At 39.3% G+C, this 15,729-nt stretch overlaps 1 protein-coding gene across 1 annotated transcript; it reads right to left on the minus strand.

The window, feature by feature from the left end:
- Positions 1 to 646: 646 nt before the first annotated feature.
- On the minus strand, positions 647 to 12,894 carry LOC103374362 (vesicle-associated membrane protein-associated protein A-like; the record flags this gene model as incomplete). Its single annotated transcript, XM_008304440.1, has 5 exons — positions 12,755 to 12,894; positions 5,971 to 6,123; positions 4,009 to 4,112; positions 2,877 to 2,957; positions 647 to 865 (listed from the first exon to the last, which is right to left on the minus strand). Coding segments are annotated over exons 1-5 (615 nt in total), but the record flags the coding sequence as incomplete, so codon positions are not given.
- Positions 12,895 to 15,729: the final 2,835 nt, after the last annotated feature.

A 15,729-nucleotide genomic window follows, 5' to 3' on the forward strand; every position in this document is an offset into this window, starting at 1 on the left:
CAATCTGTACAAAATCTATTACAATTCATCCAATCAACTTGTAAATCTTTGAAATGAGTGTCTAACACCCTGATTTCTCTGTCATTTAGAACAGCTTGCAGCTGATTACAAAAAATCAATTCCTCATTAAAGTCATCCTTACAGATGCATCTGCCATGTACCCATAACTGAAGAACCCCTGCTACAATTGCTGATTCAGCTAATCACAGTGCGACATTTTTGCATTCCAACATTTTTTCTGCAACTGATTTGTGAATGTCTTCCAACATATCTGGTCTTCTTTGGGCAGTTGTGGCAATTTAGAGGGGGACTGAATTCACTTTTCTGTCCCAGAAGAGAGGTGCACACGTCCTTTAGGCATGCTTTATTTAGCTGTTCTCCAACACAGGGAACTTTCCTTGCCTTAGAATCAAAATGAATGTACCTTGCTAAGATCTTTCTACTGCTGGGAAGGGCGCATTAATGAAAGACTTTACTAACATTTTTGTCTTAGTGGATGAGATAGTAACTAACCAACTGTAACAGATCATTCATACGTCACTCTGGGCAATGAATTTATCCCATACATTTTGCTATATAACACATTTAACCATTTGATATTTGTCCTAGTTTTATACTGCGTAAAACACATTATAATGAAAAGCACATTAGAAATGTAAATGCTGCATCTGTCAACCCATCTAACCTTTAATTGCCGATTCTCCTCAGCCAGCTTGTTCATCTCAGATTGCAGCCTCTTGCACTTCTCCAGCACTTTCTTAATCTCTGTATCGTCCAGTGAGGCAGCGACAGGTACCGCGGCAGCTGTTGCCTCAGGCTTCACGGAGTTCATCATCGGGGCAGCTTTGGTCGCCTCCACATCATTCTGCCCAACAAAAAGAGAAGCAGAATAACTGAGGTGATCCAGTGTGTGTTGAGCTAAGAAAAAAGGTTAGCCTGGAGATGGGAGCAAGTGCCAAAGAAAAGCAGCTTTATCTGAGGTCTAGAAGCTCACAGGGCCAGATCAAAGAGACCGGGGGGGGAAACGTCCCTCCAGAAGTCATCTTTGATGCCACTTGTTTTGTGGAACAGTCATGAAGACATCAGGAAATCGAGGGCTGCATTTTGGAAATACAAATACTGTAATGTGAATAAAAGCTCACCATCAATACAACTGCATGATGTTATTGTCATGGCTACAGTCCAAGGTAAGCATTTCTACACAGGCTCATTAAGGTTCAAATAAGCTTTGGGCAAATGATACAAAGAAAGCAAACACATGAGGGAATCCCATCGACAGGACCATGAGATGACACATTCAACACTGACCTTTTTACTCTTTAAAGATGAGTGTAGGCCTGTGACTTAAGTTATTAAGGGGGACCTTGTTTTAGTAATTTAGCCAACTCAAAAACACTAAAAAAGTATGTTTAAGCTGCCCAAAATCACCTTTACCCTACAAAAACAAACAAAAAAATATCAATTCTGATGGTGGGGTTTCTTACAGGATGTAAATGTCTCCATCCATAGGGCACAAAGGAGTCACTAAATAGATGAGTATGAAAACGGTGTGAATCATGTGTTATGGCTTTCGCTGTCACCCCATTTCAACCCAATTGAACTGCTGTGTTCAGAGTGTGACGAGTTCTGAGACTTGGACAATTTGGACAATGACAGTTCTGGCAGTCTGTGGTGGCCCAACACCTTACTAACACACTTAATGTTGGTTCTTTTTACTTGTCACCTGTCTGTACTTAACATTTTTCACATGACATGCATATACATGAGCCTCAGCAGCAAGCAGACACTGTGATAGATACTCAGCAGTCCACATGTCCACATTTGTAGCTGCTTAATCTAAGTTAAATGTGGCTGTTCTAGGTGGAATTTACACTTGAACTGGGGGCCTGCTGAACTGTCAAGTAGCACTGCTTATCTAAATCCTGATCATTCTGTGGCATCATTTATATAGGCGCCCAGTGCTCACCAACGTACCGGTTCAATAACGTGAATTCTATATGATGGAAAGCAATACAACAGCCTTGCAACACTGTTATACTGATATTAAATCGTTCCCATGGGCCCACATAATTTTTAAATGTCAGTGCCAAGCCTCAGCACAACAAAATAGGAATTACAATCCAATTTAACCCAGCCTCTTTGTGCATTTTTCAGCTATACCCCAACTGCTGTTGTTGCCAACATCCTTTGTTGACAGATTGTTTCGTGCCACCTTTGACGCACCTGAACGTACCAGATAGTTTGATGACACCAATGGTGAGGAGTTTCCTAATTGTCTTCTGGCAGTTTTCCAAAAACTGACAAATGTCAAAGTGTAATACAATTAAATACTTTAGGTGAGGCTTGAAAAGGAAACGGCTGATAATTTAGAGAGTGCAGCAGAAAGCCAGCAAGAAAAGTGCACATTAGTGTAAACAACAAAAACATACATGTTGTTTAAAAAAGTTGTTTCAAATCCCAAACCTGACATGAGCAGAAAAAATGAGCTGACAAGCACAACATCCTGAGCAAACTTGTTAGCTAGCTAGCCAACGATATGCTTTTGCTCAGACAGCTAAAAGCATTTTTTTCTGACATGCCTAAAAGTAATCATTGCTACCAACCGACTACTGTTATAATCTGAGGTTCACTCACACTGGTTGCAAAAGCGATTTTGTCCAACTTCTTTTTTTATACTGTTATTGTGTTGTAGAGATCTCACAGTTTGCTCTCAACAAAAGACAACAATGTCAAAAATATTATCCAGGTCAGGTTTTCAGGACATTTTACTATGTCTCTCAATTTCCACTTTTACAGAGTTTCCAGGACTGGACAATGGGTCTTAAGATTCCAAGTAAACCAGGTTGCATGAGACCCCTGGCAGAAGTATCTCTTACCACTTTATCGTTTTCAGAAGGCAGCTCGAAGACACATCTCAATTTCGAATCCATTAGATCGTCGGGTTTTGCATCTTTCCACTGGTGGAGATGAAAAATAGGCACATTATTCATGCACACACACTGCTAGCAGCTGGATTCCAGCCACACACATTGACAAATAAGGACACATACTATTCACATGCAATGTAGCCTTGGATCTATAGATACTACATAAACATTAAACATACACAGATTGATTTCTAAAACAGTTAGAACCTCAGTCTGATTACATTTTGCTGCACAAAATAGCCAACACCCTTTCCCACTGATATCAGGTGTGTATTTTAGTCATTTCCCCAACTTTTGAAAGTCCTCATGATGTACAGAACTGCTATGAGCAAAACAATGTACCTGCTATGCAATGGAAGAATTGTATCTGATAAATAATCATTCAGTTCCAGTCAACATATAAGGAATAGTCACACCTTTGTTCCCCTACACTTCCTGATATTTGAAACTCATTCAAGACAAGCCTGTTCATGAATACAACTGCAAGGTATGTGCATCTTTACTGGCTGACTGAGCCTTTGCTGCCCTCTAGTGGACAACTGCAAAATTCATCATAATTTGTTCAACATTTTTGCCAAAATGGCCTTATCAAGGTTCACAATGCAAGTAAGCAGAATGACAATCAACCCTGCCTAAGCCAAAGACCAAATTAGATTTTTTGTAAGAGTTGTAAACATAAGAAATTAGTTACATGAAGTAAATGCTGATCTTTCCAGGCCACAAGATTACCTCACATACAATAAACTGTGGTGAACTAACTTTGTGCTGCAGAGAAGTCCACTTTAACTCACCTGCTCTTATTATATCAAAGTAATCAATAAGTTTTATGTATTAATAACTGTGTTACCTGCTATCATTTTTTTATATATCTTCAGGCAAGGCAAAAGCTGAGTAATTAAATTCAGCAATATACAGTAATAAGCATCTAGCACAACACACGGTTGCAAACACTGTAGTCAAGCTCCCATTTTATATATCTAAATGACTGAAGAGATACTCAGCAACTAATAGTGCAGCAGTGTGCTTTTGGCACAAACACTTTAAACAGCTTTCATTGAAAAAGTAATGTAATATTACTTACCAATGAATCCATATCAGAAACATTTGGTGGAGCAAAAATCGTCTGCACCATGAATTTATGTTTGCTTTTCTCATTGGGGTCATAGTCAAAGGGCTGTAGCATGACTGTAAATGAAAGATTAGAACATCGTTACAACATGTTAAAACATATGAACAAAAGAATTTCTATACACAGTGAAATGACTGCCTACACATGCCAAATACTGAACTCTATAAATATAGCAGTGTGCAATAGTTGTAGGCATGAAAGTGGTAAATTTAAGATGTTTTGAAAAATGTCTCATTAATTAGCTTTGTTCAATGTGCAGTAATGAGAAAAACAACTTGACCATCCTTTCCCTTTAAACAGCACCAACTGTCCGTGGTTCACTTGCACAGTTTTGAAGGTACTTTGCAGGTAGCTTGTTGGAGCATCTTGCAGAACACACCACAGTTCCTCTGTGGATTTATCTTGTCTCAGGAATATCAATGTAAGTCTGACTCAATGTGGAGGTCAGAGCTGTGTGGGGGGCATACTATATGTTGCAGACTCTTTATTCTACTTGTGGATGAGGACAGTTCTCTATGATATGACTGTGTTAAAGCTTGGTGTCATGCTGCAGAATAACTCGGGGACTGATCACATACCTCTGTGAAGGCATTACGTGACTGAGAAGTGTCAACATTTAAAGTGCCTATAAAGCTTACATCATTTCTTTCCAAAGGTAATGAGGTGATGATCATCGTGTTTTTTCTGTGACTGGTAAATCCTGCCATCTCCACAACACTTTCAATGGGATGTTATTTACTTCCCAAATTAAATTTTGTGTATGAATTGCTCACTTTAAGTGACACTTTCAGTATTTAATTGTTTTAGAGCATCAATTAAATGGCGCCTCTGGTAGCCTTGATGGGTGCTGTTCTGCCAAACATAACAGCAGTTACAGTTATCATGAAATAATGCCACATATAATGCACTCAGTTGGTATCTTATTTCCAAGGCAGCTTCTTAATCACTTGACAACCAACAAATGGAAGCAATGCATTTGAATATTGTGGTAAATGTATGCGTTTGGAACACAATGAGCAAACAGACAAAAGTGAAGGAATTATGTAGCAGAGGTGATTAAAGGACATTTTAATACTTTTCCTCCCACATATTATCACTCAAGTACAATGCAGCTAAAATTAATGTACCTACAGCCAAAAGAAGAACTTAACTTTAAACAGCTACCATTTAAAAGAAAACAAGCAATATCATTTTCACTATAGTGACTTTAAATATTGCTAGAGATTATTGAGGTAACTGTCTTTAATAAGACAATGTGATGAGTCTTATTAATCAGTGTAGAGTACAATAGCCAGGAATTCATCAGCAGTAACCCAGAAAACGGAGGAGAAGCTTCAAACCCATTGAAGGGTCATATTTTAACCCAAACTGTGCAATTTTCCTGAATCAAGCCAAGTAATTATTTTGCCTCAACTTAACAGAGCTTCTAACAGGTAGTTATGCTTCTGGTAGGATAAACCAAAGTGTGATGTTTTCATCAACATTACCAAAAAGCATGTGAAAACACAAACGAAACAACAAGTGAAAACAAAAGTTAAGCCTAAGACTAATGGTTCCACAGGACTGAATCCTGGTTTCCAGGGTGAAAGTCCTGTTGTCCAGCTGACTTCTGCATCCATTCTCCCCTGACCTACTTAAAATGACTTTGTGGCTCATTCAAACTGGAGGCCTTTCCTACTGTGGATTGTGTGGATGCGTTTGAATGAAAACTGCTGCCACAAATCCAAGCTTGGATGTTTCACACCTCAGCTACAACTTAGTATGTGGGCTTGCTGACCTATGACCAAAGTATTCTACATCTCCCCGACCCACTTTCCATCCACTCTCTCTCTCTCTCTTTCTCTGCATATATCAGTGACAGCATTTTCTGGGCTTAAGCTGAATATACATGGAAAAAATACAATAAAAACTTACCAGAGATGTTGACAGCTGCTCCGGCATCAATGACACCACTATTTGGCCGTACACAGTACCTGCGCGGCGCTGTTGTCTTCACTTTAAAACACACTCTTCTGTCAGAAGGGTTCTTCAGTTTGAGGTTGGTGGTGACTACATCTGTGAAAGGACCTTGTGAACACAGAGCAACAAGCACAAGAACACTATTAATTTTGTATTTTGGAGTACACGCTCCTACACTTAGCAATGGTAAAGGTGAAAACATGAAAATAATCTGCGACTACATGAAACTGCAAAGGACTCAAGGATGAGACACAATTTGTCCAGTGAATCAGAAGACTTCATAATTCCAGACAGGAGAGGGTAAATAAGTTGAATTTTTGCATCCTAAAATTGCAGAGCCACTGCAGTTAGACGACTTCCCCAGAGAACAGATAGGCCTCTGTCTTTTGGTTCAAAAACACCTTAAAAGCTCAATTAGGCAACTCAATTAGACCTACGTGATTAAGAAGATTAAATTTTGGGGTTGTTGGCTTGGTACTGGACTGCAGAATAGTTCTCCTATAAATATTTTTAAAAATCGGGGCTCAACAAAGAAACTGTATTAGGTAATAAAACCGTATTTTAAAATATTTAATCAACTATACAGCCCTGATGGAGAAGGATTACAACCAACAAATGTAAAGTTTTGTGTAAGACCAGGAGTTACATGACCACACCAACTCGCTGCATATTTTTATCCAAAAACAACCGGTCCAACCACGTGGATCAATGACGTTTCTTCCCAGACTGCTAAATTCACATAGAGGTCCCATGGTGATTTTGGAAATTAAGGTCCTGCCCGTCTCAGGTCATATCAGGGAAGTTACAGTTAGAGTTTCACCTTGTGACAGAGCTGGCTTCAAATTAGATCCTTAACCGTGATCAGCATCATCCAGCTTTGATGTGCCATGTCATGCTGAAAACACCACGGGATGCTAACTCAGCGGTACCTCAAACTCAATCAGTGCAATTGGCCTGGGAGCCAGAAAAAAAAAATCAACAACACACATGTCCCAAGATGTGGGGTTTGCAAAAACCATTGTGTGGGTGCTACGTGTAAACTCTACAGATTTTGCCACACTATTCGCAAGTTGCCCATCTAGTGTTTAGATTGAAGTCACAAAGTCCCATAATATAAACCTGTGTTTTATGGAACCTGTCTCTGGTTATCACTGGCGACGTGCGTCAGGTGGTTGATTACAACCTTCTGATAAGCCTGAAAAGTTAGAACCCTTTGCTCCAAGGAAGGAACTCAAAATTAGTCAATCGTTTTTGACTGTGGGGTCACACCATCTCATTCTTGTAGAAAAGGTTTACAGGTTCACTTTTGCTTTTATGAAAGAAAACACCACAGTTTATCAACCTTTATCAATTTGGACAGAGCTGCAGTTCCCCAATTTCTGAACAAACACATTCCACTGCGTCATGCATCGCCAAACAAACAGTGCAAGTTGTCAATTCACAGTCATGAACAATCAAAATTCCCTAACTGGATTTATTATGGTGTTATTTTGATTTTGGATTGAGATATGAGGTTATACTCTGTTTCATCCTGGACATCTATTACATGTAGTTAAGTTTTCAATACTGCTAAATTATCAAGCTTAAACAAGTGACAATTTGTGTAAAATGATCAAATATTTTATCCAAAAACTGCCTAGTTCTTGTTTAAATAACAGTTAAAGTACAATACCACAAAGCAAACTCTGACATACCAGGTGTCTCTTATGCCCTGGTCTAAACTGGAAATAAATAAATGAATAAATAAATAAATGTGGTGACTTGTCCACAGTTCTGACCCTACCGCATTACTTTCTCTACATAAAAATGTGTGAAGTGACCAACAAGAACAACATTCAATATTCTTTCCTCTTTCAGTGGATTCCACAGCTTGGTTGGAGGTCAGCCGTTGACAAAGCCTACATTTAGTTTTCCCTCACACCAAGTGCTCAGAGAGATAAGAAGCAATGCGTGACCAGATTGGAGTGGCTCCACCCGACTAAAGCTAGCATGTAGAGTTATGGTCATGACTGGGGCGTTGTTTTCAACACAGGTACACAAAAGCATTCCTACAAACCTGAAATACTTCTTTACCAACACTGTGTCATATTTAATATTTTTCAAACACAGTCTGCTTCAAGCATCTTCGTTTTTTGTGTATCACTGCCAATAAGCAAGTTGCAAAAAAAATATGTGGTGCTGCATGAAATTACAACACCAGGGTTTTTTTTGTTTGTTTTTTTAAACAAAGGTGGGTACTAGATCTTTATGATAGTATGATAACCATACATGTTGTTACTCATGCTGCATGTTACATCTATCATTATTTCAGCTCTATTGTTTACTGTCATTTATTTCCACCTATGGTTTATAAGGCATTGAAAAGCAACATCAATAAGTCCAGCAATGTGAATGCAAACCAATGGTTTCCTAATATGGTATTTTTGAATGACTGAAAAATGAAGTAAAAGATTTGACACTGCTCAAAAGTAAATGGCAGGCATGAAAACAATAGCCTGTCAGATCAACAAGCATTCTTACTGACGTACTGCATTGCTGAAGTGGACACACAGGAAAACTGTTGTGGAAAATAAAGTCAACATTTCTGACTAGAGGTTGATTGATTATCAGTCTGGCTAGGCTGCTGTGATCAGTCTGCATAATTGATGACGAAGATACTGAAAATGAGTCAATATCAATATTTGTCACTGATACATAACTTCTATTGTTGTGTCATGAGGTGAGTCATTTTGAGCTCCAGTCATTGGTCAGCTGCAATCAGCGCCACAGTTTAAGATGACGGTGGCAGCTAAGTCCAACTTGGTTAAATGCAAGTCTCCAAAGCTCCCAGGCTGCAAAAGTACAGGAGTTGTTATCCCATACTTTATCACAGAACAAAAACATGGCTTGTACACTGAAGAGTTTCGATGGCATATCATAGCACCACAGCACAAAGCACTAACACCACAGGAGAAACACACAGGGGTTGTTCAGCTCTTTACATCTGTTCACTTCTCTGCTCATATACTGTAATTCAGACGAATTTCCAATAAAACATTCTTCATTTACAGATTTTTCCGTTTCTGCTGTTAGCCAATAAAATTTGACTGAAACACAGTTTATGAAGACACCATGTTAACCAGCAGTCGCTTCCAAGCTGCTGATCTGCACTGCTAGACTCCTGACTTTATCACAATGACGTCATCTGACAAATGTACCATACACAGAAGTTCAAGACGAGTGCTGAGGAGTGAATATTACTAAAGTCTGAGAGCATCTGCACAAAAAGGAGCGAAGGAGTTGCTTTAGTGTGTTTGTAAAATATCCATCATGTCCAGATCAAACTGCTTTTTGATAAGGAATCTGACAAAAACTTGGATTTCTCTTGGAGTTGCATGACTCATAGAAATAATAGGCCCTTTTATAAGTGAATGTATAGTTTTAAGTCAGTTATTTTGGGACTTATAGTTTAACTCTGCAGTTTTACACTTATATATATATATATACATTTATTTATTCTTTTTTTTTTAAGAGGAGAACTAGCCATCCGTAGTCAGTACTCTGTCACACCCACAGAACTATCTGATGGCCATGACTTATAGTCTATCAACATTAAATGAAGATAGTAAAGTTATTTTTAAATTAGGCACATGTAAAACCTAAATATTCAAAAGGATTTCAACAAAGTTTTGCATTAGTTTCTGCTACTCTAAATCCTGATGCCAAGATTTTTTATTTTTGCTGCAAATGTATATTGGTTATCGGCCTCCATGATCAGTAAGAACCATAATCAATATCAGCCCTGGAAGAACCATATAATTCGATCCTTAATCCTGACTCCATTTAATATTAACCTGTCTTCTCTTCTACAAAATGGAATGTTGACTGAGATACATTTCTACACTATGTGTGTTTAAATAATGTAATCATCACCAAATCCAAGACTGAAACACATGAAACATTGGAAAACAGTGCGCATGAGATATACGCCCACATAGCCTGGATCCATTGCCTAACTCTGAGATGCCACCTTTGCTCGAGCAGCGTTAGCACCGTCTCTCTCATCTTGTTGCATGTATGCTGAGTTAGGGTCCCCCAGGCCAGTCCTATTCTAAAAATACCATCCAAGGAAAGGAGGGCTGCCCCCTCTAGCTTGCTGGAGGAATCCCAGCAGAGGCTCTAAAACGGAGCAGCTCTCAGATACACACAGACCGATTTAGCTCCGTCTCTGTGATGGTAAAGGAGCTGTGGCCGTCTTCCTTCTCCTCATATTGCCTCTCAACGTCAGAACAGTAACCATTTCATTTACCTTTGTGTTCCTATCAGAATACTCTAAAACTTTAAAAATTAAGTTATCCTTTCTCTTGCAAATTAGCACTTTGGATTAGATTTTACCTCGGAAACCTCTAATATGATGCTGATTTACACCAAGACCAACAGCTAAGTTCAGTCGCGAAAGGCTTTATATACAAGGGGGTTAAATATTAGGACTATTCAGGTTGTACTAGAGAAGATGGTGTACTTCTGTAGCTGAAAATCAGCTTGCAAGTTATCTTCCTACTAAGAAGAAATGCCAATATATTTGCAACTGTTTTGCATTATGATTTACATTTCATATTAAGCCATTAAAATGGGCTTAAGATCGAGGCACCAGGATTTTCTTCCACATGTCTTAGATTGCACATTCTGGCCTCAGTGCAGGTCTGCATCAACATCACTACTGTCATAACATTAGAACATAGCTGTGTATTTACTGTGGTATATGAGGGGCAAAAGTTTAATCCTATCATGAAAAATAGAAACCATGCGAATGACGGGAATATCATTTCCAAACTGGGTAAATCACAATCAGTTTATGACAGACCACGTCTCTGCCATCAGAATTACTGCTCATATCAATGTGAGAAACAATAATTAATTTACGTATTTGTGTTTAACTCTTGTCCCCTTTCAAAAACACTATGGTCCAAAACAACCTGACTGAGAAAGCAGTGCAGCCAGAAACATATCTGCTGTTGGCTCTTGATCAAAAAGACTGAATAAGTAACCTTATCACCTTTAACCTGTTGCACAAATTAAATGCAACTTTAATCAGATGCTGAAGTTTAAAGTGAATAATACCAGTTATTACCTTTTACCCTGCTGGTTTGGATGCCAAAACAAATTGTGGTTATATTCAGCCTTATTCCCTTTTTGTTTAAAAAACATAATAATAATCATTTTGCAGAAAAGCTTTAAGGCACCAGCATAAATTCTGCATGTGTGCTGGTGAACACACTTTCTACAGTTTAGTAAAGTACATGGAATGTTTACGGGTTTGGGGCTCAGAATGAGGCATTTTTTTTGCTTCTTCTCAGCCATCAGCTATTAGCACTGATTAAGGTATGTGTAAACTATTGTGACTAGTGTCACATCAGACACCTCATCACCAAAACATGCTATAGCTACGCCCCACCCAAGACCAGTCTGTACGTCTGGTATTTGACTGACTACAACCAGTATTCACTCACAACCTTAAGACAATAAGCTGACAGATTCTTGGTTGTAGGACAATGATACCCTCAGCAACAAAAACAGTGCCTCATTCGCAATAATGCCTGCAGCAGAGGCACAGATAGTAACTGGGACAAATATAAGAAATGCAGGGGAGGAATTCTGGGTCAAAATGAAAAATGATGAAGATAAATAGTTCAGCTGTTGGTTTGTTTTACATTGCCATGGCCTTGGCAGAAAAGCTACATTGAAATCCGCACAGTACACAGTTTAGTGCGACCTCATTCACTTGATCACAAGAGCAACAGTTGGATTCACGCTAATGCCACAATTGTAGGCTATATCTGTGCGTTTCCTAAGTGATGGGTCAAAGTTAATATGTCTGCCACGCAGTTTGCTGTTGGAGAGCAGGTAACAATGTAGCTAGCTACACATAAACTTTTGCACTAGCCGGCTAGCTTAGCTATCGTTAGCCAACGGGTAACTGACACATCATGACATTATCACTACCAGGAAAGCAATCAGTGGCAACCCAGCGACTGGATCACTTAGGTTTCTTATTAGAGTGTTCTAGAAACAATACTACTATTCAGGGCACATTAGGTCATTTTAAAATTAGGTTGGGTTGAGGAGAAACGAACTAATGTTAGCCCAATATTGCTAAAAAAAAAATCTGTTGTTCTGGGGAACGTTAGTTAGCTAAGTTTGTCATTCCAACTGTCAGTCACTTTAACATTGCCAAGTATTCGACACGGCTGTGTCAGGTTGGACATTTTAATTGTTGTTAAAAGTTCATTTCATTCCAAATGATCTCCGACTTGTGAACTGTAAGGATTTAAGGGAAGAGTGGAGCCCCAAGGATACAACAGTTTACTGTTGCTAACACTACTAGCAACAAGCATAGCCCTTAATGTTGGTACTTCAGTGAGGACACTAGCGAACTTGCTGTTTAATATGTTGACTCTAACTAGGACTTGCAGGCAGTGACAGCTAATCCGCATTCTTTCACCACTTTCCTAGGTGTTGTCAGTTAGCTGGCCTTGAATGGCAGGCTGACTACATGCACACCACGCCGGCTATCCACGTCACTACAGTGCGGGGCTACAGCGGCCCGTCCTGCCATGGCTAACTTAAAATGGCGGTGAATGCTAGCTGGCTGGCTAGCAGCGAAATTCGCTTGAGGGAGTGTGAAATCATGTCAGTCAGGTAATTCCTCACCACTGGTCGCTGGACATTACACCACGTCAAGAAATCAGAATTCACCTACCTTTAAATCTGAGGTCGGAGGGAGGGTCAAGGATAAGGACTTGGTCCAACTTTGACATTTTAGCTGAGGGGATGCACTTGATTTCGCGAATAACTGACAAGTGGAATCCTGGATCCCCTTCCACCACTGAGTCAAACGCTGACTGAGCGCTGCGAGCGAGCATGTGGCTACAAATACTGGAACGCGCAAGTGCTCAACCCTGTTGCGCGCCCTCGTGGCTCAGCAAATAATGTGATTATGGTCGGGTAAACTAATTAGAATGAGTGTACGTTAAAATGTTTGGCAGGAAAAACACCTTATAAAATTCCACGAATCCCCATTTGACCCCCATCTTGTTAAGCATGAATTACTTGACCTGTGTTTGTCTGCAGCAATGAGGATGTTTCTTCCAACCACAAAAATCACAACAATGCACAACATGCGGAACCTTTTCACTTTGAAATGCTTCCCTACATTTAAAATCACACGTTGCTTCGTAACAATATTGGGCTGGAACCGCTTTACAACTATCAATGAAATAAAACTTTTTCAAGGGGAAAGTTTAGAAACTAAGGTTTAAATTTCCTGAAAAAAAAAAAAAAATCATAAAATTGTACAACTAGAGCTAAAAGAGAATGGAGGCTGGATCATTAGTGCTGGATATGTAACTGTTTCCAAATAAGTTTACCTTATCAATTTAGGTGCTATACTGTGTGCACAACCTGTTTCTGCTGTCTAGCAAAAAATAATCTGTTACTGGAGGTTTTTTTTGTTTGGTGACTTCAGCATGTAGTGACATGGCACATTAGTATTGATTCTCACAATAGGATACAGCACATTGGTGAAGCCTTCACCAAAGTGCTTCCCTTTCTGCCTGCTGTGTCTTCACTACTTTGATCACTGTCAACCCTTAAGTCTTCAAATTAATGAATTTTATTCATTTTCATGCACTTTTGCTTTTCTTTTCCAACACTGATGGTTCATCAGATTCAGCGTCCCACCTTCCAGCATATGGACTGAGTTCTTTCTGTAACTGTATTAAACATTAACTCATTTAGTAGTTTTTTTCATAACTGCCTTTTTTTTGGTCCACGCCACAATGGGAGATGTGGCAGTTAGTCATTCTGATTTAATGAAAATGTAGAAATCATGATGCATTTTTCACTGTCTACCCGTTTACCTGAATAATAATAATGCCTTAGCATTCCGTTTAATGCACTTTCATTAAAACCACACCATACCCCTCACAAACTATGGTGTACGGCTGTGGGTTCAATTTAACTGCTGCAGGTAGAATATTGATCGTGTCCACAACTGTCTTTCTGACCCTTTAATCTTCAAAATGTCAGCACATACATCTGCCTTTTTCTGCCATCACCTCTCATATCTTTCACTACTGTTGGTGAAATGACCCTAACAGCACCATTCATAAGCTGTAAAGGATTTTTAAAGCAGAACATATTTGCACATCATTCTAAAGTACCCCTGCTTCTCTGTCCTCACTCAAAACATATTTGAGTTTCATGACTGTTTATACTCTTTAAATGACATATACCAATGTCTGTATGTGTGTGTTTAATGCTCTGCTGTCATCTAACTTTCCTGTTATTTGTGTAATTCACAAATCTTTAGACTGTAATTCATTTAACTTTATATTGCATACTATATGACTGTAATGTTCCCCTGTCCCTCCACTCTGCTACCCCATGTTGCCTTAAAATATTCCTTTAAAACACACTGTTCTGCCTTAATTATACAAGAGTCCTGGCTGCTCACACTGCTCGTTCTGCTGCTAGTACCACTGAATAGGATCATACTGATCACCAGGGGCAGCTCCAGGATCAGCTTCCTACCACTAGAGATGATCAGGTAGATCATAAGAGTGCAGTCCACCTTGATGTTGTCAGTTGCAGTCTCAGGATTCTGATGGTCATCCCCTGCCACATGTCGAACATCCTGGAGATAATGTGATTTCCTTCACCCGCTCACAATTTCCGAAACAACACCTTGGTCCAGTTGCCAGCAACGTACAAGTGTTTGGTGAAGATGGTGTCCTTCAGCATCATAAGGGAGAATATGTTTTCAAAGTTCCCGTTGATGATTATGTCTTTGTCCTCGCACATTCCCTTCCTGTTGATTTGAATGGTGATGAGATGGTGGAGTGAGGGGATGAACATGCAGGTTACTTTCCTCAGTTTGGAGCATGCAGCTTGAGCGCACGGATACTCCATCGTGCCATAGAGGCCATGATTGTCCACTTTCAGTCCTAAGCATAAGCTCAATTCGATTTTTAAGAATTCACACTCTCTCAAAGACTCCCAGTGTGCTAATAATAATGATATTATTATTACAATCATTATAAATAAATAAATAATAAGTGCATCTCACTATACTCAGTAATGTGTACTCACTTCTAATGTTCTAACTGCTTTCCTTTACATTCATGGACCCGAAGTAATGAGGCTGACTTTAAATTTTTCTATAATAATTATTTCCTCTATGCATTCTAGGTAAAGACCCCTGGTTGGTGCTGGACACTGCCAGCTGCTATTTTGTATGTGTACACTGAGATCAAAATTAGAGAACAAACTACAATTTCCTAAATGTCAAGGTCACTGCGTAGTCCTGTTTGAAATTATCCAAACAGGAGTAAAAGAGCAATATTTTAAGTATTTTTCACAAGTTACTTATATTCTGGCAGCCTAACTTTCCAGTTTTCACTGACTCTGCAGGATGGTGAGCTGTTCTAAACTAACTGAAACCTTCCAGCTGCAGGTTGTCCAGGTGAAGGCCAAAGGGATGACCCTATCAGCCACAGCAAGAGAAGCTGGTCGTTCTAGAGCTGTGATTTCAAGAATATTGCATCAATACAATGTCACAAACTTATTCAAGTCTTCCAAGAAGGCTTGTCGTCCATGAAAGACAAATGCAAGAGAGGACAGGATAATGCAGTGGATCTCAATGAGCAATCGGTTCAACACTGCAGCTGGAATTGC

This window comes from Stegastes partitus, unplaced genomic scaffold (assembly GCF_000690725.1).
Source record: "Stegastes partitus isolate 25-593 unplaced genomic scaffold, Stegastes_partitus-1.0.2 Scaffold2221, whole genome shotgun sequence".
Classification (NCBI taxonomy): Eukaryota; Metazoa; Chordata; class Actinopteri; family Pomacentridae; genus Stegastes; species Stegastes partitus.